The sequence below is a fragment of the Mus caroli genome, unplaced genomic scaffold, assembly GCF_978045245.1.
Source record: "Mus caroli unplaced genomic scaffold, Mus_caroli_1 scaffold_4, whole genome shotgun sequence".
NCBI lineage: Eukaryota > Metazoa > Chordata > Mammalia > Rodentia > Muridae > Mus > Mus caroli.
This window is the reverse complement of record NW_028227259.1, coordinates 65256852-65280550: the sequence shown is the minus strand read 5'-3', so window position 1 is coordinate 65280550 and position 23699 is coordinate 65256852. Positions and strand designations below refer to the sequence as shown.

General features: G+C 37.4%; 1 protein-coding gene across 1 annotated transcript in view; it reads right to left on the bottom strand.

Moving 5' to 3' along the window:
- Dthd1 (death domain containing 1) overlaps positions 1-23699 on the bottom strand; it is a 79550-nt gene that overhangs the window by 31757 nt on the left and 24094 nt on the right. Inside the window, exons 6-8 of the mRNA XM_021163991.3 lie at positions 19619-19783; positions 15401-15690; positions 8476-8714 (exon numbers count right to left, since the gene is read on the bottom strand). Of these exons, the coding sequence (XP_021019650.2) occupies positions 8476-8714; positions 15401-15690; positions 19619-19783 (694 nt within the window). The remainder of the gene's footprint in view (positions 1-8475; positions 8715-15400; positions 15691-19618; positions 19784-23699) is intronic.

The window sequence follows — 23699 nt, the reverse complement described above, 5'->3', positions numbered from 1 at the left end:
AGGTAGACTCCAGCTTTGTGTCTGGAGCCCTGCCCGACTCTATTCAAAGCAAAACCACCAAACAGGTGGGAGAAGTACAAGGTTGTCACAACCCAAGCTGATGAAAAACAAGCAAATGTCATATAGACAGCCATCTGGGTGACTTCAGAAGTGTGTGTTCCGGCACCAAACAGTCTAACCACTTCCTTCCACTTAATTTTTTAACTCCATTTTTTAAAGGTGCTTTCCTTCTTCCAGTGTACAATGGCATGTAATGTCAACAAAATGTTCTGGAACATTTCTGAAATGAGTTGCTTCAGGCACAACTTAGAAATGATTTACTGGAAATGATTGTATTATGAGGCCTCAAATTTTCACTTGTATTGCTGACATGGTCAATTTCATAAGGGCATCTTGATTACCGAGGACCACTAAGACCAGTTAGATCATTTTTCAGACCTCAGCTCAACTTCTTAGCCACCATATGAATAGTATCCATGACGTTTTTCCTTGAAGACATCATGGAGGCTAGATATTTACAATTTTCCTTACTCTGGCTGATGCTTTCCCAAGACTGTAGGCAAAGAGGCTTCTTGTCTTGTGTTTCTTCTCTGCCCAGAAGGTAACTCACTATTGGTCTTCTGTAACTGTCCTATTTTAACACATTTTACCAATTTTGTTTATTCTTTGATGCTTATTTGTTTCTTTCCTTAACATGTCTCATTTTCTCTTATTTTACCACCTATAGTATAAGCTGTATTCATTAAGGCATTTATGCAGCAAGCATTGGTTACATCTAACTGTGCCAAGCATTGTTCTTTATCCTTGTTGAACAATGAATAATAAAGGAACAGAACAAAGTTCCCCTGAAGTCATAGGGCTTACTTAAATCCTTGCTATGTCAATCTTTCTTCAATATAGCTAACACATGAGGCTCAAGTGCTTTAGAGAGAAACACAGTTAAATCAAGTAAGAAGGCTCTAGAGTGTTGGGTTATGAATCCAGAAATATATTTGCTATTAAATAGATTCAGAGAAGGCTTTAGAAAGAATGTGAAACTTGACCATGAGATGACTATTGACGCATTGACATATAGGTAGATATTAGGAGGACCATTCAGGACAGAGAAATCATTAACACATATTTAAATCAGAAGACAGGGTAGAGTAACCTAGAAGTAGGGACAGGCTAACTGTGGGATTGCAGGTGAACAAGGGAAGGAGATGGGATACAAAAGCTTGGAATCAATAGCCAAGAAGGCCATGTATAGAATTTACAGTAGCTGTCCCTTATGATTGCTGTGTATTTTCTGAACTCAGTATCCTTCAGCCTCCATGGTATCATGGTCAATTGTGGATACAATTATTTATTAGGAATACCAGAGATAAAAAATTGATAAATCTTATAGAACTTTTTAATAGTAAATTATCAATTGTTCCATTTTATTGTTAGTTGTGCTTATTTACACATTAACCTGTCTAATTTATAAACTAAACTTTATCATAGCTGTATATACATTAAAAATGTTATTCACTTAGGTTTCAATAACTTCTAGCATGCACTGGGAATCATGGTGTGGTGGTTTGAACATGCTCAGCCCACACTATTAGGAGGTAAGGCCTTGTTGGTGGAAGTGTGTCACTGTGGGGATGGACAATGAGACCAGCCTCCTAACCAAGTGAGAGCTAGTCTTCTCTTAGCAGCCTTCACTTTATAGATTCAAAATGAATATAGGAATTTGCTAGCTGTGAATACATGTAATCCAATTTCTAACTTAGGGAAATAGCTACAAAGTAATTTTTGGCTTTCATGATTGTATTAGTCGGGGTTCTCTGGAGTCACAGAACTTATGGAATGGTTCTATATGTTAAGGGAATTTATTGTAATGACTTATATAGTCTGTAGTCCAACTAACCCAACAAGGCCCAGCTGTAAATGGGAAGTCCAAGAATCTAGTAGCTGCTCAGTCCCTCAGGACTGGGTGTTTGAAATGGTCTTTTGTATAAGCTTGAATCCTGAAGAAGTAGGTCCCAACAGATGTGCTGGCAATTTAGTGCAAGCAGATGAAGAAGAGTGATCCTTCTTTCTTCCAGTGTCATTATGTAGACCCCCAGCAGAAGGTGTGCCCTAGATTAGAGGTGTGTACCACCATGCCTAGATTTGGGACTTGCTTGGTCTCAGGCTGGCCTCGAATTCAGAGATCTTCTTGTCTTTGTCTCCTGGGATTGAAGCCATGTACCACCTTGCTTTGGCCTAAACTTTTCATAGACACTGTGTCTCAAGTTCTTCATGTTAAGATCTGGGTCAGAAGCCTGAGTCTTCCATCTTCAAGATCTGGATCACAGGTGTGCCCTTCATTTCTGAATTATAGTTCATTCTATGTACAGTCAAATTGACAACCAGGATATAGCCATCACACTCGGAATATATTTCCTGCTCAGAATGGAGCCCTTGCTCTGAGAGAATCATTGAAGTGTATGGAGTAGACATGTGACCTGAATGATGTTTTGAAAGATACTTTGCCCTCTAAATCAGTGGTTCTCAATCTTCCTAATGCTGCAACCTTTGAATACATTTCTTCATGTTGTGGTGACCCCAAACCATAAAATTATTTTCCATTTTTGCTGCTACTTCATAACTATAATTTTGATACTGTCATGAATATGTGACCCCTGTGAAAAGGTTGTTCAGCTCTCAAAGGTATCATGACTGACAGGTTGAGAACTGTTGCTTTAATGAAGGATGAGCATAGAAGAGCAAGACAAGCTTCAGACTGTGATTGTTATTCTTTGCCGACATCTTAGATGGATTTGTGATTGTTGAGAAACACACCTCTGGTGTCTGTACATTGAAATTAGACTGAGAATGAAAGACTCACTCTGAATGTGGGCTGCAAAATCCCATGGGATAGAGTCCAGACTGAATTAAAATGTAAAAAGTAAAAATATGCTGGACCTAATATTAGTTTATCACAGATTTCTGAAATATATCAATAGGAGAACACCCCAGTGCTATACCAATGAGCCACCCTTGTCACCAAGCCTTCCTGTCCTGACAGACTCTCACCTCTGTCTGAACCAGAATAAGTTCTTCCTTCCTTAGCTTGTTTCTCATAAGTTCACAGTGATGAGAAAAGTACATATTATGCACTTTATATAGGAACATTATTGTACATTAGGCCCTTGACATACCAAACATAGTTTTTTAAAGAGTTAATATATGAATGAGCAAAATATGGAGGTTGGAGGGTGCAAGGTATTCTCACGAACAGGAAGCAAACAAGTACAAGTTATAGATGACCTTCACTTTTTAAGGAACCACACTGTACATTAGCATTTTACCTTGTGATTGCTTGTATGCAAATGTATGTGACTATACACACACAGAGCATATAGTGACTGCTTAATGATACTCTGTGTCTTTGAGATGCTTATTCAAATATTCTCAAAGTATTGAACTCATGGTTTAAAAATATATTCAATCTGTAACCCTGTAATGATCACCTAGCTCTCTAGACCTTCCCAACATACTTGGGTAGATTTGTTTGTTGTAAAAGTTAAATGTTAATATGTTTTAAACTAGGATCATGTCAGAGGAGAAGGTGTTCAAACTGTTCTAAGTGGTGCTTAACATTTTTAACTTCTTGTACTTATGAAAATTAAGCCACAACATTTATTTTGTGAAAAGTATTTACTATTTGCTTTCTGTGGGTACTTCTATTTCCTGGCAAGTGAAACATTTTAATTCTGCTTAGCTGAGCTCTGGTGCTTTTAATTCTAAACTTTGTGGAGAAGTCTGTTCTCACAAAACAAAGGTCATGGTTTCAATTCCCATTTAGGTATTCACTGGTTGTAAAAGAGGAAAAACACTTCCGCAGCCACAAATTCTTTCTCAGCCCTGTGAACTTACTTGCAAAAGTTTTGTGTAAAAGTTATGGCCAAGAGTGTGAATCTGGAAAGTCCTGTACAAACCCATCTGGGAAGAAAGGAAAGTACAGATGGCATATTGATAGTCAATTTGTCTACAAAAAGCAGCAGACATTTAAGATGTTCTATCTTTAAAGTGATGGTGTAGTTTCAAGATGATAAGTTTCAAGGTTGAATACTTTTAAGACTTGCGGAAATGACCTCATTAATCTAGTTATTCATAAAACACTTTCTGAAATTGTGTTTCTATCAGGCACTTTACGGCAATGTTGAGGAGAAAAACATGTTCATCTCTATTGTCAATTGTGAGAAGTCAAAAAAAAAAAAAAAAACTTAAGAGACAGAGGATGGGAAAGAGTACAGATTTGATTCTGCCGTACAGATTTGACATTACTGTCATAGGCATGAGCAAAAGCTATGAATACCTGCTTGAGAATGGGTTATCTGGCTTTCTACGATGGATACAGGGGTATGATACCCATGAGGCCCAGTCCCTTCCCAAAGAGCTAATACTGTTAACAGCTGCTAGAGTAGAGTCCGTATCATTTTCTCTAATGGTGTAAGCACCAGAGAACTATGTGGAAAGAAGAAAAAGACACTTGAGGAAGAAGAAGGAGGTAGACCAGGATAATAGGAAGAATGAAAGAAAGAATTATAAATGGTATAAATGTTATGTGAATGTATGTGTGTGTGTAGTATATATATATATATATATATATATATATATATATATATATGTGTGTGTGTGTGTGTGTGTGTGTGTGTGTGTGTGTGTAATATGGATATATATATGTATATATATATAAGCATTTTAGAAAAGATTTTAATGTTCACCTATTTAAACACACACATACATACAAAATACATAAGCAGATATGCAATATATCTGTATTAGTATTTCTTAGGGATTGGTAATCCCTCAATAAATTGTCAAAATAATTTCCACAGAAGGTAATAAAAACAGTGGGGTTGAAAAGTATTTAAAATCATCTGTTGAGAAACAGTAAGCAAGGCATTGTAATGGAGTGTGGTAGCTACAACAGCAGATGAAGTGCACAATCCGTGGCTGTGCATGTCAGGAACACTGAGGTTGAAATAGAGAGGAAAGTTGGGACAGCTTCCTGGGAGATGTCACACTGAGGCAGAAACACAAGAAGTGGCAAACAGGCACAGGCAGATTAGTGAAGAGTGTGTGTCCGAGTTAAAGCAGAAAAATAGCTCAGGACATGATTATGGTGATCAGATATAAACTTTCACAGAGGAAATCTGTATAAACTCCTAAGTTAGCTAGCTTGGCTAATTTACCTACTTATTTCATGAACCATACAGGCCACAGAGGAAATACAGATAAAGGAAGGTTGAGTCTATGTCATGTGCTTTTTTAACATGAAGTTCCTTTCCCTGTGTATAAGATCTCTCTTCCAATTGTCTGATACCATGGAAATAAACTCTCAGGCCTTTCTGCTAGGAAGATCTACTGCACTCTGATTTGCCTCCTAATCACACCAAAGCTGTAGAACAGCAACTCGGCTTTCTGGGGGAAAAAAATGTGCTCAACTAAGCAGCCTAGAGAGTATCCAAGTCGTTATATATTTACCTGATCAACTCCTCAGCCTGACAGGAAAGGACTTGCAGGCTAAAATATTAGTCTGAGAACATCCCAGTGCCCCATTCAGCCCAGAGTGGTGAGTCTCAGGGAAGCTGATTGGAGGTGGATATGAAGCACCCTCCACATGTAGTCAGACATACTTAGTGCCTAGTCTGCACTAGGCTCATCATTTAAGGTAGGACATGGCTAGGACAGACTAGATCTAAATACAACAAAATAAACCCAAAGAGGGTTATAGGCTAAACAATGGCTAGTACATGGAGGGATAAGAAGAGCAAATAACATGTGAGCAGAGACTTGAATGTCAGAGAAGCATCTACAGAAGCCCATTCAAATTTTTCCTTTAAGGCAATTGAAATAGTTAATGTGTGAGGTGATGCCTATGCTAATTATAACAGCTCGAACATTCCATGTTATATAGATATAAAAAATTTACCTAATAAATATACGTATATCTTGGTTACTGCAGTTGGTGAGTGAACCCAGAACCTCACACATGATAAACACGTGCTCTATCACTCAGTTACATCCCAGACAACATAAGTACAATTATGGTGTCCATTAACATCAAAATAAGAGCTAGAGTTGCTGCTTGGTAGAGAATGAGGAGAACCAACTTCTGAAGCTTTTCATAAGATACACACCCAGAGACCCACACACACAGACACACACACACAGACACACACACACACACATATAGTGGGTGAAAGGAAATCATGAATAAATATAGAGAAAAGAGTGCAGATGCACAAATGGGAGTGGATGCTCCTTTAGATGACTGTACTGTCCTGAACATAGCTCAGATTTTTGCCATCCATTGTTGAACAGCATGTGCTCAGAACCCCACTCAGAACCCCAGTACCTCCTTCAAACCATCAGGCAAAGGCTCCCAAGGCTCAGCGCTTGCTCCTCTGCACTGAGGCTGCTTTCATTTGGCTGGTGTCCATGGGTGTGCTGTTCGCTAACTTTTTCCAGTCATTTCTCTAAGTTTTTTTTTTTCCCCATATTTACAACTTCTAGAGAGAATCTAGATACCTGCACATCTCTTCTGTTTACTGGGCTAAGAATCGAAGTTTTATCTGCTTAGGAGGCAACCATGCAGAGGTTGCTGAACATCCACCCTGGGAACAAATTCTCTGTGTGGGATTCCCTCATCTGCACTTAGCCCTACAATCCTCGACAACATGACTGGACCTGCTCTGTCTTCACTCCCGGGAACATAAGAACAATGGCATTGCATCACGGGCTTCTATGAGGATTTAATGACACAATGCATGTAAAAGCACTTAACAAGATTTTTGTGTTTTGGACGTTATGTTAATGGCCTTAATTGAAATGTGAATTTCTGCTAAGGTATTTAAATCTCTCACCCCAATAAAATGCATTCCATTTTCTTGCTGTAGGTCGGATTTCTCTTCAAGTCTAATGGTTACATTCCCATGAACAGAAAAAGAGAGTAATGTAATCAACACGAAATATCTACTGGTTTTAGCTTCCGGAGATGCTATTTTCAACCTCTGAACAACTATTAATGCATTATTTCACCATTATCTATCTAATCAGGTCTAACCTTATAATGCAGTTTTATGTGTGTGTTTTACATACTCCATTAGGTTACATGCATCTAGGAAAGTGTTATTCCACAGAAATAGAATTTCAGATACATATTAGAATTGATTTGTATAACATTATTTAAACTGATCAAACAAAAAAGATATTACAAATGCATCATTTCATCATCATAAACAAATTATGATTCATTAATACATCTTTAGTGATGTAAGATTTCCCTTTTATAGCTAGCCATGTGTGTATAGTAGACACTACTCTTGACAACATAGTTTCTGACTACATTTTATTTCAGCAGTTCAGGGTTTAGAATAACACACAACAGATCACACTCCTTTTCAGAAGTACAATTTATGTTTGTTAATTATGGACAGTACAAAAAGCAGTTGCGATGGTTCACACCTGAACTCCTAACAGTTGGCATTTAAGCAAAGGGGTTTGTAGTTCAAGGTCATCCTCAGTTACCTAGGAATTTATGAAGACTACATGAGACACATAAAAAAAAATACAAAATCTGTATATGGAAAACATGTTGCTGAAGTTGAAAACAGAAAAGGTAAAAACAGAAAAAAAATTAGCTTTCTTTAAAAGTAAAAAATGAGAGCCGGGCGTGGTGGCGCACGCCTTTAATCCCAGCACTCGGGAGGCAGAGGCAGGCGGATTTCTGAGTTCGAGGCTAGCCTGGTCTACAAAGTGAGTTCCAGGACAGCCAGGGCTATACAGAGAAACCCTGTCTCGAAAAACCAAAAAAAAAAAAAAAAAAAAAAAAAAAAAAAAGTAAAAAATGTTTTCTTGCAAGACAGTAATAATGATATTTCAGCATTATTTTCCATCATTAATATATGTTAACTATACTCATACATGGAAAAAAGTTACTTATATAATAAAAAATTGTATATATTTTATGTGTTTGATTTTTCTAGAAAATAATTTAATGTGATTTTCTGACATGAGGCAGATTAGTAGATATGAATAACTTGTAAGATAAACATGCTGGAAACTGTTTTACTGATATTATTTTGATGCTATTGCCATGTTCAGAATGATTGGGCCTTCAAGTGCAGTCTGAAATGCATTCAGTGTTTTCATAAATGATGTCTCAGTAACTCAGATCATGACTCCAAAGATGAATGGCATTGTGCACACATTCTTTAACAAAATGCTATAAAGAACAACTCAAAGCACATTGCTCTAGTTAGAGAATCTAACATTGACAATAGCAGAAACCCTGATACATATTCTATCACTCTAGAATTGATCCTACCTACCCCTTCTTTATCAAATTTATTAATGTGTTTTCTATCCTACATTCATTTATTTGCAGAGTTCATTGTTAATTGGAAATTACAAAGAGGCAACAAAAGCTGTTACATAAAAAGTCTACTAACTTACCTTTGGCAATTTCAGTGGTAATTTGCAAACTGGAAACTGATAAAAAGTTTCATGAAGTGTTTGATCCAAGTTGGGGACAATCTTCTCTCTGGGTACTTTGTAAACTGTAATGCTACCTTTATAATGAGGGCAGCTATAATTCCCAAATTCATCCACCTCTTTGATGTGGAGTTCCAGCCTGGGTTTTCTTTGCAGGTGAAAAATGAGCTTGTAGTCTTTCTCATAATCCTTCCCATTGCCTAAAATGAAGATACACTTATCACCAGTAAGATAATTAGTTTGCTTTAATTTTCTAAAATCTCCGTGACATATCATTTATCAAATATTGCTAAAGTGTCTTGTGTGTTATCATTGCTTGTGAACATATAACATATAACAACCTAACAGCCTTAGCAAGTTACCATATATTACTAGAACTCCTCTTCTGTCATGGGGCCAAGTTTTTTTCTGCAAGCTTCCACATCTAATAGTTTTCCCTTTTATTCTTCCTGTTCATGGTTTTCTAACACAAAACATTTGAAAATATTCATTTTTCCAGTATTTAGAAAGTTAGCTTCACTCTCCAAGAATGATCTTTCCCCTTCCTCTGTGCTGTTCCTACCACAGTGTGCACTGCCATGGCCTCACAGAGGATATTCTAGTGCTCCATTCTCCTGTGACATGTGGTTGTTTAAGTAGAAATTAAAATTAAATTCAAGACCATTAAAAAAAATTCAACTTCTGGGCCTCCTAGATGGCTGAGCAGGTAAAGGTATTAGCCACCAAGCCTGAATATTTTAGTTTAATCCCCAGATTTCACATGGTAGAAGGAGAGAACAAATGCCTACAAGTTGTCTTCTGATCTCCACATAAACTCACTGGCACAAACACACACACACACACACACACACACACACACACAATAAATGGTTTAAATGTAGTTTAATAAATCAACATCTCAGTCACTCTGCACATACTTGATGTGCACATAAGTCCCCACATAAGTCTCATGATTTTCTTAGTTTCTTTTTTGTTTCTTGTTTGTTTGTTTGAGGCAAGGTTTTCCTGTGTAGCCTTGGACATCCTGGAAATTACTCTGTAGACCAGGTTTGCCTAGAACTCACAGGGATCCCCCTGTCTCTGCCTCCTAAATGTGTTATTAAAGATGTATATCACCACTGCCTGGTTAATGGTTTTCTTAGTCAAAAGCACAGAAATAAAAGATTCCCACAATTATAGAAAAAGACAGTGTTATTGTAGAACTTCCAAGTGAAACAGTTACTGGATTTGTTGAAATTATTAAGGAAATGTGGTAGATGCTCTTAAAACAAAGGCATAGATAAGCCTTGTTGAAAATAACAAAATTCTGTGAACAAGAATTTCACCTCTGTAGGTTTGTAGAGCCTCCTATTGAATAGTAGAAAGGATATTACTGCTTCCTCTGACACTGTATGCCTGTTTTCCAGTAGCAGAGCCTTAGGAAGCTCTGATGGAGCAGCTGAGCTTGTATGTTTGGACTGTAAAAGTCGAGAGTCATCTTCACCCTCCACCATTTGTCAGTATGGTGGATGTCTCTCCAGTGTTCACACTTGAAATTTTTTGAGGCCCTGCTATTCCTCATGTTTAAAGCCGGGGATTTATCACTTGCTTGCCATAATTACATTTTAAAAGACCTGATATAATATGAATAAAATAATTGTTCACAGACATGGTATATATCAAACGCTGAATAAATGACAGTGCAATAGCAAAGGAAAAGAAATAATTGGATTCTATTGCTATACTGCATCTATATGCAAACAAAAATAGTTAGGTTTGCAGTGAAACTTCAAACTGAAGTTCTACTCTCCAGGAATTCACAAAGCTGAAGACAGTTAGCTATCTCTCACACAATGAATACTTTCTGTTTCACCCAGAGGGAAGGATTCAGTGAAAGATGTAGAAGAGATTGCTGTTTCTCTTCTGTGACTGCTAAAAGGTATTTTGGTAAATTTCTAAACTGCAGTTAAAATCAGGAGGAGAATGGTTCTCAGTTGCAGAAAGGACTCAAGTAGACTCCGTTGTGTAAGATTGCATCTTGGCAATCTGGCTACTTGAGCAAAGCAGATTTCTAAAGAAAGAATGACTTATTTGGGGAGGGTTCTTAAAAGGGGTTTATACTAGCTATTTAATATGTTATTGAGTGATTAAAATGTCACCTAAATTTTAAATTCAAGTTTTCAGATCCTTTGAGTAACATCATTTTAGGTCTCTGTTTTGCACCCCAAAAACTATCAGAAGAAATGGCACAACTTTGCTCTCAGTAGACTTTCACTGAAGAAATCCCTTTTTGTCCCTTAAAACACATTATTTCCCCTTTCATATTTACAGTTACTGAAAAGTGATGATTAATATGCAGGATACAAAGCTGTGGAGATAACCCTACATTGGTTAAATTCAGATCTAGAATTTGTAAACCTATCATTGTCAAGCAACTCCTTTTAAACATTAGTAGTATATGTAATGGAACTAATGGAACCCTAATGCTACATCTGTAAATAAAATAGGGATACAATTCTTGAGGATTTACCAGTAACATATCAATGGTCTCAACTATAGCTTGGTATGCTATGTTTTAAAGTTGGCCTTATATTGTTGCTAATATAGAACACTATAGTTTGAGGGTCACCATTTTACAATAAAAAGAAACAAATGATTAAAAAGTATAAAGAAATAACACTGTTTTTTTCTTCCTTCTCTGACACATATAAAGGAGAAGTTGAAAGTGACTTATTTCTAACTGTGAGAAGGACAGCATTGGCTTGCTGACCTTTGGAGAAGTTTGCCCAGTCTCAAATATAAGACACATAGTACCTAGAAGAGAATTAAGACAATCGCTATTCCACAAATACTAGCCATTTCTTTTTAAAAAGTATTTATATTTTGTGAGTAACCAGAGGTTTCTTACAGTAATACATATTTTCTCAGAAATGATTGTTAAGCCTCTTTTATTGACATCATAGGAAGGAAGTACACATACATGAATGAGTGCTTTCACTAGAAAAAGCAAAGAGGAAGCAAAAGTACTAGCTATGAGGAACCAAAGGATCCTGAGAGAAACAGTGGCTCTGCATATTTCTAGGACTTTAACCCGCTATCCGCAACTTGTACCTCAAAGGTCTGTCAAGGCCTTACAGAAATGGCTCAGTTTCCCGAACTAGCTCCTTACCTGGTCTCTTCACTTCAACCCTCTCCTTGCAGTTTATTCCCTACTGAGTTATAGTGTAGCTTAACTCTTGTTACACCTGTATGAACCACCCATCTTTAATGAAATCTCAAGCACAGTCTTTGCAATGGCTCGACTGATCCATTCATCTCACACTATCTTTCGATGTGCCTTGTGGTCTTGCTTTCTTAGCTTTTGATGATCCTCAACAGAAAATTTCCATGAACTCATAATGCCTATGCCTATGACATACTTCCTGAGATGGATAGGGAATCTTCTACTTAATATCTATTCTGTGATTATTGTTTAAAACTATAACACTTCCCCATCTTTATGTTTCCTGATTTGGCTTTCTGCAGTGTCCTTTTTAGCAAGCATTATATTCCCTTAGTAACTTATTCTACCTTGTGTCTAGATGACAATAAGCATGATAGTGGATATATTTTCCTGAGTAGATAAAAGGATAATTAATTTAATATGCTACCCATGGACAAAGCAGAATCATTACCTCAGGCCAGAGGACATAAGACACTGAGAACCTATTAAACGCACACAGGCTTAAACAGAGCGTTTCTAAACATGAGGAGTAAGACAAAGGTATCATTTACATAAAACCATTTTTAAGAAATTGTTAGCACTTTCTGCATTTTCTTTGCCCTAAAAGAGGTTCTAAAGGGTCATGCAACAAAATATATAAGTGCTGTATTGACATCTCTAACAGCATTATAATGAAACCACATCCTATCTCTGTCCTGAAGAATGACAAATAAATGATAAAGATCAAGATAAACCAACATTCCTTTGATTTCATCTCAGGATGAGCACCAATGATTATGAATTATAAACCTTTATCAGAAGAGTCATTTGTGTGACATATCTCTAGGTCAAAGGACTTTGGGATTTTTTAAGGACAGTTGTCTAAATTCAACAATTAATGAATGAATTTATTCAGCATTAATTCATTTAATTATCCCAATTACTAGTACAGTGCTAGGGTTTTTCTTTTCATTTCTACTCATGGAATTTCTGCTCTCTGTCCTGTACCATCCTATGTACATTGTTGCATGGTTCACCTAACAAGACTACTCACTTCCACTGAGAATCTTGATAGAGAAACAGGCATGAAGTCAGTAAATAGAAAGTTTCATCTGTGGCAAGGGATACAAAAGAAAAGGTGAAGATCTGTGAAAATAAAATAAGACGGTAATAAAAATAAAGACTGGCATTAAAAAGAAGGAGGAGGAGGAGGAGGAGGAGGAGGAGAAGAAGAAGAAGAAGGAGGAGGAGGAGGAGGAGGAGGAGGAGGAGGAGGAGGAGGAGGAGGAATACTTCCTTGAACGTGATCATTAAGGAAATAAAGAAGTAGACATTAAACATGGGGACGAGATGGGGATAAGTCCAGCAGGCAGAGAATATCTGAACTTACTTCTATGAAGTGCTTAGGTTCTGATGAAGTGATATGTATAAACTTTTGTGTAAGACTCATATTCCTTCTAGATCTAGAAACTTCCAGTAGTATCCTGACACTTGTCTCTGGCCTGTCTCAGTTTCCTGGAGTAAAGATGAGATCATCTCCAGTCCTCATAGACAACACAGCATATATGATGCCAGTCTTTAGGCTGTCTTAAGTTACCGAATGATACTGGGCTCCAGTAAGGACAACAGGTCTACCTCCTATTAGGACAGCAGCTCAGCCCTGTTTACAACAGTAGGTAAGCATACCTGTCACTTTGGTATTATGAGAAAATCATTTGTAGTATTTATTTGGGAGGAGTATATCTAGATTCTGACTATCTCTCTAGAGAGAGCTTTCCTTGGGTTTACACTGTGGTTTCTGTTTCAAAACATAAGTAGGAAGACAACTTTCCCACCCTTACTTTCTCTTCTCCTCCAGTGACTGAGATGCTGTATGTAAAAGTAGAAGAAACACTTTAGATTGAAAGATATTGGATAATAATTGATCTCACTTATCCCTTTAAGGGCCAGGACTGACTTCAAATCTCCTTTAATATGGAAACTACAAAGACCATATAAATCTTGGAGTCATTTTCTAAATGAGCAATTAAATGATATGCATATTGATTTATAAATAGACAGAGAGTATTACATCAAGTCAAGTGCATAGCAATATTCCTGATCCAGAAATCCCCATAAAATCTACCCTTAATTCTCCCTCTTACCTCACCATTATATGTACACTTTTGACATTCTACTTTACTTGAAGAAGGAAATAGAAGTAGGAAGTCATTGGTGAAAAAGAATGTCCAGATAACAATTCCACCAAAGAATTTTAGTTCTTTCTCACTCTCTCACTATCTCTTACTCTTCTTTTTTATTCTTTTCATCTATTTCTTCACTCTCATGCACCTTTTTCACTCCCTACCTCTCATTACTCCCTCATCCCTAACCCTTTCCAGGTCTACCATCTATCCTTGTTCTTCAGCATGCCAATTCCTCATTCATTTACTCTGCAGTCATTGGAAGCTGTAAGCTCTCAGGCTCAGAGAACATCAGGCAATGAAGACATGCTCATTGTCACATCAAATTTCATTGTTGTGGAGACTTTCTCCTGAGATTATGACTGAAACTCAAATCTAGAAGTCAATAATTTCTCATTTTAATGCCATTTAAAATGGAACAAAAGTAACACTGGGTAAATGTGGGAATGGAAAGTCTACAGGGTGTATCACCCACAACAAATGTCCTTAAGCTTCTTCTTTACCACAAACCACTTTCCAAATGCAGAATATACTTAAAGATATGTAAAATAAGGCCAAGCATGGTGGCCCACTCCTTTAATCCCAGTACCCAGGAGGCAGAGGCAGGGGGATCTCTGTGAGTTCAAGGCAAGCCTGGTCTACAAATTCAATTCAGGACAGACTTGTTACCCAGAGAATCCCCATCTCAAAGAACAAAACAGCAAAAAAACTGTAAAATTACATGCATGTGTATGTGATTTATAATAAGGAATTACATGCCAAACTTCGAATTATATCTCTTGAAAGTTCAATGACCCATGATATACTCTGTGAAGTCAGTATTAGGTACAATGGAGGGTAATATAATTCAATCATAAGAGTAACAAACAGTTGCTACTGGGTGGGATCACTTTCATAAAAACATAAAACTTTAAAAATATGTCAGAAACACACAATGTACTTCACATACTTAACAGCATGACCTAGCAACCCAATGTACCATAGGATAATGGTTCTTTCCCCCTCAAGACTAGATGGCCAACTTGGAGCTGTGACATCACAGAAAGAATCATTCCTGAAACCACTAAGCTGAATAAAGATCAAACCTCAGAATGTTCCTCTTCTCCTTGAATGTGTACCACTTTTGTATACCATAAATCCAACGATTCTATATCAAGTCATCATAAGTGAGGAGCCATCTGTCACATGATATATTTATCCAGTGATTACTATTATTGTGTGGAAACACATTCATATTACTGAGTGGAAAGCTAAGAGGTTGTCATGAAGAAGAGGAGATGTTAGCCTGAACTCAGGAAGCAATCATAGAGAAGACTAGTCCCAAACTAATATCACCTGAAATCATTGCATAAAAACACACACAGCCCTGTGCAGAGAAAAGTGCCTAAAAGGATTAGTCTCTGAATGTTTCTCTAAATTCTAAGGAAGTCATTTTTTTTTACTAATACAAGTTTGGGGTGTTGCAACTAAAATGTGTGGCTTAAAGTCTGTAGAATAGGTAAGAATATTTCCTCATACTCACTTGAACCAAATATGTTTCCAGTAAACCTCAAAAGAAGTTGTTCTCCTTCTCTTACTTGGAATTGTCTAGATGATTCTGGAAGTCCTCCAAACCCTTCTGAGCGCAAGCTCTTCAACACCAGACTTAACTCCTTAGAAGGCACCACTAAAATAACCACCCGATGTGGATTGTCCTTCTGGTGTGACAGTACAATGCAGGCAGTGGTACTGAGAGAGGCTTCCTCTAACGACTTGACAAAAGAAACCAAGTGGCTATTGTCCACTGGGGAAGACAGGTGGAGTACTATAAATCTGTGCAAAGGGAAAGAGGAAGGGAATAAAGCATTGAAACACCACAGCCCCAAGGAAAAAGGTATTTTTATTAACTTTAACTTAAAGCAAACTTTCTGATGGCCAACTAGTTACATTAATAAAGTACTTTAGTAAAACCTTGGCAGTCAAGAAAGCAGTTCAGATCAGTTAAGTCCTTTGTTATCTTTATCTGTCTTTTTGTCTGTGTGTTTTATATGCATATGTTTCTGTGGGTGTATACATCTGTAAGTTTGAATGTGTGGGCACATGTGTGTGCATGCATGGGGAAAAAAGAGATCAATGTTAGATGTTAGCTCTCTCCATCCTCCTCCTCCTTATTATTTGAGACAGAATGTCTCAATGAACCTAGAGAGTTCATCGTGTTCCCTAGGCTAGCTGGACAATGAGTTCCAGAGATCTGCCTGTCTCTTTTCTCAGTACTGGACTTGCATATGTTAACCATCATGCTTAGGCTCTTGAATGTTGGGGAACTAAACTGAGATCCTCTGTTTGTATGGCAGGGACTTTACTGACTGAGATCTCTCCCTAAGTCTCAAGTTAAATTCCAAAACGTGCTTTTGGTGATTGTTTTGTGGTTTCTCCTTGCTGTGTAGCCCAGCCTCCCCTGAACTCACAACAGTCCTTCCTCAGCCTTCTACCTGAGCTTACAAGTGTGCACTACCAAATCTCCTTCTAAAACATATCCTTAAAGTAATCATCCTGTCTCAGCTGAACTCTGAATGTGCCCCATATATTTTAATTATAGAATCATGCACCCCATAGCATTTCAATGAGTGACTGAAAGCATATATGTGGGTGGTCCTATAAGAATATAATGCTGTAGTCTTCACCACAGGACAAGCATATAATCCACACATTTAAAGTGATGTTGGTATGAGAAATCTACTGCCCTGCCAACTGTATGAAATTATGGCACATATTCACTATATGATACTTGATGATAACAATAAACAGCTGTGTTACTGTCTTTTGTATTTAGTACAATGTATTTTTATCATTAATTTAGGGAATACTCCATCAACATAAGTGTGCCATGCAGAAGGGATCTAGAAGAAGGCACTGCAATCATAGAAGAGGACTGTTCCTGCTATGTTGTTGGTCTTAAAGAACTTCTTGTGGGTATGAAGGTAAAAGTATTATTGTGATTCTGGTGTGTGTGAACATAGAATAATGTGCTTTGGGTCTCGGACTTTAACAACAACTACAAAATTAAATTAAATTAATTCACATGGGTTAGTTTTAATCTATAACTCTAGGACTCAGGAGGTAGTGGTAGGAAGATTGCCATGAACTTCAGGCCAGCCTTGTCTAAATAGAAAGTTCCAGGATATCCAGTGCTATCTTGTAAGTTCCTGTCTCAAACAATATGAAATACATAAATTAATACAAATTTTAAATGAAAATGTTCAGAGAATAAATGTAAATGTGGGTGCATTGAAATATTCCTATAGTTAGGATTCCTTTGCTGAGGACCCAAATTAGGTCCTTAGCACCAATGTCAGGCTGCTCAAAACCACCAATACCCTCAGCCCTAAGAAATCGCACACCCTCTTCTAAACTTCATAGGTCCCTCCATTCTTAGAAAAGGAAAGAAAAGAAAAAAAAAGGAAAAGAATAGAGAAGAAAAGAAAAGGGAAACAGTTTGATATAGCCAAACAAATCTGTTTTAATTTTTGCTACAAATGTTACAAAATTTAAAATTTTTAGACTTATGAAACTCTAATAGTAAGCAATGTTGTTTATGATTGAAGGAGATGTAATAAATTCATCCTCACCAATGACATGGTATTTATAAAGCTTACACAGAGATCTACTGCAACATCCTAAGCTTTCAGAATCAGCGGTCAATAATTTACCCATAACCTGCAAACTCAATTCCTGGTAAATGAACACTATGGATATATATTTTAAAAACATATTTGATGCTATATTTTTGCTATGCTGGTATATATTTTTGTTTACCAGCTTCTGTATGCTTATATACACTGGTTATAATTTCATATGGTGTTTGTTTCATATGCTAAAAGTTTGCTGAAAATGAACCTAGATCCATAAGTTTCAACCAGACCCTCTTGGGTGTTTTCAGGGAATGCCCCAATGGTTTGTGTGGGAATGCTCCTTGCTTGACTATGCACTTACAAAGATTCATAATTTTCGTGATTCCAGCATTGAACAGAGTATGGCTGTAGAATAGTGTTGCTTCAAAATACCATCTAGAGACTGCCATATCCCGGGATTCATCCCATAATCAGCTTCCAAATGCTGACACCATTGCATACACTAGCAAGATTTTGCTGAAAGGATCCAGATATAGCTGTCTCTTGTGAGACTAGGCCGTAGCCTAGCAAACACAGAAGTGGATGCTCACAGTCAGCTAGTGGATGGATCACAGGGCCCCCAATGGAGGAGCTAGAGAAAGTACCCAAGGAGCTAAAGGGATCTGCAACCCTATAGGTGGAACAACATTATGAACTAACCAGTACCCTGGAGCTCTTGACTCTAGCTGCATATGTATCAAAAGATGGCCTAGTTGGCCATCACTGGAAAGAGAGGCCCATTGGACTTGCAAACTTTATATGCCCCAGTACAGGGGAACGCCAGGGCCCAAAAGTGGGAGTGGGTGGGTAGGGGAGTCGGGGGGGAGGGTAGGGGGTACTTTTGGGATAGCATTGGAAATTTAAATGAGGAAAATACCTAATTAAAAAAAATTTACAATAAGAGAAAAAAATAAAACACAAGCAAACTATGCTCAAAAAATCCATTCATGAAACACAAGTGGGAATGAAATATTCATCTCCATTCTGTGACATGAGAGATTTTACAGTGGATCTTGTTTGGGGTTAAATTTTGTTCAACCCTAAACACCATCCTCCCATACTACCTTTTATGTCCCTACAGAGGTATATAAATTTAGGTCACTAGATGACCCAAATTCAATATCACTAGTGTTATTCCAAAGAGTATTTGGAATAAAAAGGAGCACATGCATTGTATGAGGAGTGTTCTAGAACTGTAAGATAATAGCTCAATTTGTGACATTTTGTTACAACACTCCACAAAACTGATACAGACTTAGATTGCAGAACTGGGCAAGTTAACCCTTGATCATTCTCCAGTGAATAGACTCGCTTATCCAGAGCAGTCTTCCTACAAACAAGGACTGCCAGGTTGAACCATCAAAGCCATCTACTGTGGTATACCATAGCTTCCCTGAGGCACCAGGCTGGGGAAAATCCAAGAGAAACCAGCTTTTCCACTGTCTTCCCTAGATCCTTCTGCTTCTTTAATTTGCTCAAGGGATTTTTTGCTAAGAGGCCTCCCTCCCTCATTCACACTCTCATCTCATCTCACACTGTGTTTGTGCAGAATTTGACTCAGGAAAATCATAGAGTGAAGGTTGTCATTATGAAATGAAGCCTATCTTTAGACACGGGATTGTCTTTCTTCACGAGTATCTACATCTCATGTCCCTTAAACTGTCCAACATGCTCCTTTAATGGGCTGTCTAGAGAACATGGAAATGAGGACATTAAGTGAAGGAATTGAAATAACAAATTCAGTTTATATCCAAATAGTTATGAGATGAGCATAATAAGAACAGTTAATTACACTCCTGTAGTATTTAAGAAATGAAGGTGCTGTTCTGAAACTATTTTGGGGTTAAGAGAAACCTATAAAAATAAACTGATGTTGCAAGGTGTTTTGAAAGCCCTACTTAAGCTATCCTGAGCAATCCTGCAATCAGAGGAACCATGTCAATTGTGGTTTGCATTTCTAAGTACACCCTTAAAACAGCTTATATTTCTATCTGAGTAATAAAAATATAATCTTATGATTCTGTTCCTACACATTAATTACATTGCTGTAAAAGAGAGACATCACCACTGATTGTTTCCTATGGTCTTACCTCTCTAAGTGTTCACATAATTCAAATGATACCAAGCCATTCTGGACAGTTCTCACCACAACATCATCAATCCCAAACCAACAACTGTCTCTGCTCCTGAATCCTAGTAATTTTAAAGTTTCACATGCATTGTTACCAGGTTTTCTGAGAGATGTACTTTTGGACCTATAAAATCAAACAGAAGTGGATAAAATTTGCATAGCAAATATCACATTTAACTTTTCATGAAATAACTAACCCAATAATAATTTATCATATATATATAAGCTATCATATATATAAGCTAATAAATATCTATATAATGTATTACTAATTATCCCTGATATCAAGAATAGAAAGATGAAATTACTATAGCCTTTGCTTCTAGAAATATCTACAAACTATCATAGTAATATCTGTTTATAGCATGGGGTGGTCTGGGTGGTACTAAATGGAACAGGTGATTTAGAAGCAATAACAGTACTCAAGGATATTTACAGAGCAAAAACACCAATAGGATAGATTTCAAGAATTAAGTACATTTTACTCCTGACAAAAAGAAGTTTAAATGAACACTCAGAAGCATAATGAATACAAAGATGCCTTAAGGATACTCCTGAAAGATGGTGCAGAATGTTAGGTAGAGCTATAACCAACACCATCTTATCTCCTTACTGTTTCTGCCTCTTATAAACAAGTGACCATGCATTAGGTGTTTTATTACTATATATCTCAATTTCACTGATTATCACATTAAAATAATATTACCTTTATTATAGAATTAAGTCTGTTAACAGTGTGAGGATTCATTGAGAGTGTGAGTAGTATCAGTATTTCCATACCAATTCTTATGGCAAAAGATAACAAATATGCTGTGTTTTCCTGCTTATATGTCCAATCCAAAGTCTGGGAGCTGTATATACCATGTGATACTGCTGTTTGCCTACTAAAGCTCATTCCACAGAAGAGTTTCTAAGAACCCACCAGTATGGTCTCCATTCTTTGGAATTTTCTTTGGAATTTGGTTATGTAGGAGTTCAAAGACTGACTTATCTCTTTTGTTTGCTTGTAAAGCTTTAGACTATGGAAATTAATTAAGGGTGTGCTTAGTTAAGAGGAAAATCTAGATTTAAAGTGGGAAAGAAAAAAATCAATGTGAAAGAGATAATGAAGTCTTCGGAGACTAAATTTGAGGTATTTCAGTGAGCTTTCTTCTTGGATTCATTTAAGTAGCATCTGTTCTTCACAACCAAGAGCAAAATGCCTTTGATACTGAACATCTTTTGGGAAAAACATCCTGCGACTTGCTAGGGTACAGAAATGATCTACCTACTAGGGAATCAAGATCTAGCTCTGTCTCTTTCTCTGTCTCTCTCTATCTCTGTCTCTCTGTCTCTCTGTCTGTCTCACTCTCATTTTCTTTTCATATCCATGCATTTGTGTTATGTTTTGTGAGTGATGGGAGAAGGGTTAGATAGAGTTTATCTAAACCTAAAGTATTATTTTGGAAAACTTCTATTGGTATTTCATGGAATCGGGGAGAATAAAAGCATGATTTAAGAAAATTAGCTTTTAAATGTTAAGTTATAGTTACAGATGTGGTAAAAATTTTAATCCTGAAGTTAGAAAGCAATTTAGACAGGAAGATATACTCACACTGAATCATAATATTGGTCATTTACTAAAATTCAACTTCTCTAAATATAATGTTGATCCTCCCTGACCCCATCCATGGTAGTAACTATTCACTTTTTTCTGCCAATGTTTTCTGTGAGGTTGTGACATGTCAGGGAAACCCATACTCCACAACTCAAGACAGACAATAATTTAACTCAGCCAAATATGCATCTGGCATCCATGAGCAGTGGCACCTAAAACAGTGGCTAACCCTTTGTTCTGAGTATAAAATGAGGTTGCATGTCTCTCCCACTGTAGTTGAGTGGGACCATGATTAATTGGAAATGAAAGAGAGATTTGTCACTTTGAAGTCATGAAAGCCATTGCTATTGGGTCTACCTGAAGTTGCTCTACAGCTATGATGGCAACCAGAAAATGTTTTGTTTCCTAACTACACACACAAGAAGTGAGAAGTAGCCTTTGATAGTCATGAAGTAAGGTAGAAGAATTTGTTATAAACCCTTTTGGTTTTGAGAGTTTGTTATCTTTTCATTTAACATAGGCTGATCTGTCCTGTTATTCCTTCTGGGTCCTGTTATGAGTTTCTGACAGATTTGGAATGGAAGTTCAGTTCTAGGCATCTATGTGTATAAATGAAGGGAGTATTCCTACTTTCCTCTAAAAATCGGATTTATGAAGACATAGTGGATAGCATCTGGATTAGGTAAAATATGCCAGCAAATATAATTGATGCAAGGAAGAACACAAATCAGAGACATAAACCCACCCTAGGCTTTATTCCTAGTTCAAGAAAATAAAACATACATACATACATACATACATACATACATACACACAGTTACAGCACTTTTTGCTTAAAGAGGTTTTGTTTGCTTTTCTGTCACCTAAAAATTATCCTTAATAATCAAGGCATGTGCCTGTAATTTTAGCACACGTGAAACTGAGACAGGAGGAGAATTGAGAATGTGAGGCCAGCATGGGCTGAGCAGGTGCCAGAAGAACTATATAAAGAGTTCATCTCAAAACACAAGAAGAAAAGTTCTGAACTATCGAACAGAATGTACAGTAATTGACACAACTTATCTTTAAGTCCAATCATCTCATGAGATATCCATATCTCCTGGAAATAAGAGCACTCTAACTGGACTTTGCCATGCTTATGCACTATTAGTGAACTTTGACAAATAATGTTGCCCAGCAATGAGTAGTAGCTGGTCAATATCTAAAAATGACAACATCTTGATGTTATGACAATTATACAAAGTAAGATAGACCAAGGCTGGGAATCTCTTCATCTAATATGATATGGAGGAGCATGAGAAAAGGAGTTCAAACCCTTAGCACGATTGAAATGCCAGGTGGGTAGGTGTGCCTGCCCTTTTGTAACCCCACTGGTTAGGATATGGACATGAGAAATCCTTGAAACAAATGTAGGCAGACGAGTTGAACTCATCTGATCTGCATTCAGGAGAGACCTTGTCACTTTAATAAGGTGAAGCACGATTGAAGAAGATATTCCACATAAACCCTATTCCACACACATGATTACATGCATGCAGGCTCTCACACATGCACACACAAACAATTAAAATAAAAGAAATATAGTACATCTTTTTTTATTTGATTTTTTTGAAGCTTTACTAAGTACTATTGCTCACAGTTTGAATTCCAATGCATACTTTAAAGGATAATTATTTACATGTAATTAATAGCTTGTGTTATTTTTAATTTTTCATTTTTATTGGATATTTTCTTTATGTACAGTTCAAATGTTTCCCCTTTCTAGGTCTCCCCTTCTGAAACCTCCTATCGTATGCCCCCTGCCTCTATGAGAGTGCTTTTGAACTCAGCCACCCAAACCCATCTTCCTGCCCTGGCATTCTCCTCTCCTGGGGCATCGAACACTATCAGGCCCAAGGGCCTCCTCCCACTGATGTCCAACAAGGCCAACCTCTGTCACACTTGCAGGCAGAGCCATGGGTCCCTCCATGTGTACGCTTTGGTTGGTGATCCAGTCCCAGGGAGCTCCAGGGAGTCTGACTGTTTGACACTTTTGCTCCCTCCATGGGTCTGCAAATCCCCTCAGCTCCTTCAGTCCCTTCTCCAACTCTTCCATCTGGGACCCCACGCTCAGTCCAATGGTTGGCTGCAAGCATCCTCTCTGTATTTGTCAGGTTCTGGAAGAGCCTTTCATGAGACAGCCATGTCAGGATCCTGTCAGCAAACATTTCCCAGCATCCACAATAGCTTCCAAGTAGGCTTGATGACTGTATATGGGATGGATCCCAAGGTGCGGAAATCTCTGGATGGCCTTTTCTTCGATCTCTGCTCCGAACATTGTCTCCATATTTCCTCCTGTGAGTATTTTGTTCCCTCTTCTAAGAAGCATTGAAGCATCCACACTTCGGTGTTTCTTTTCTTATGCTTCATATGATCTGTGAATTGGATCTTGGGTATTCTGAAT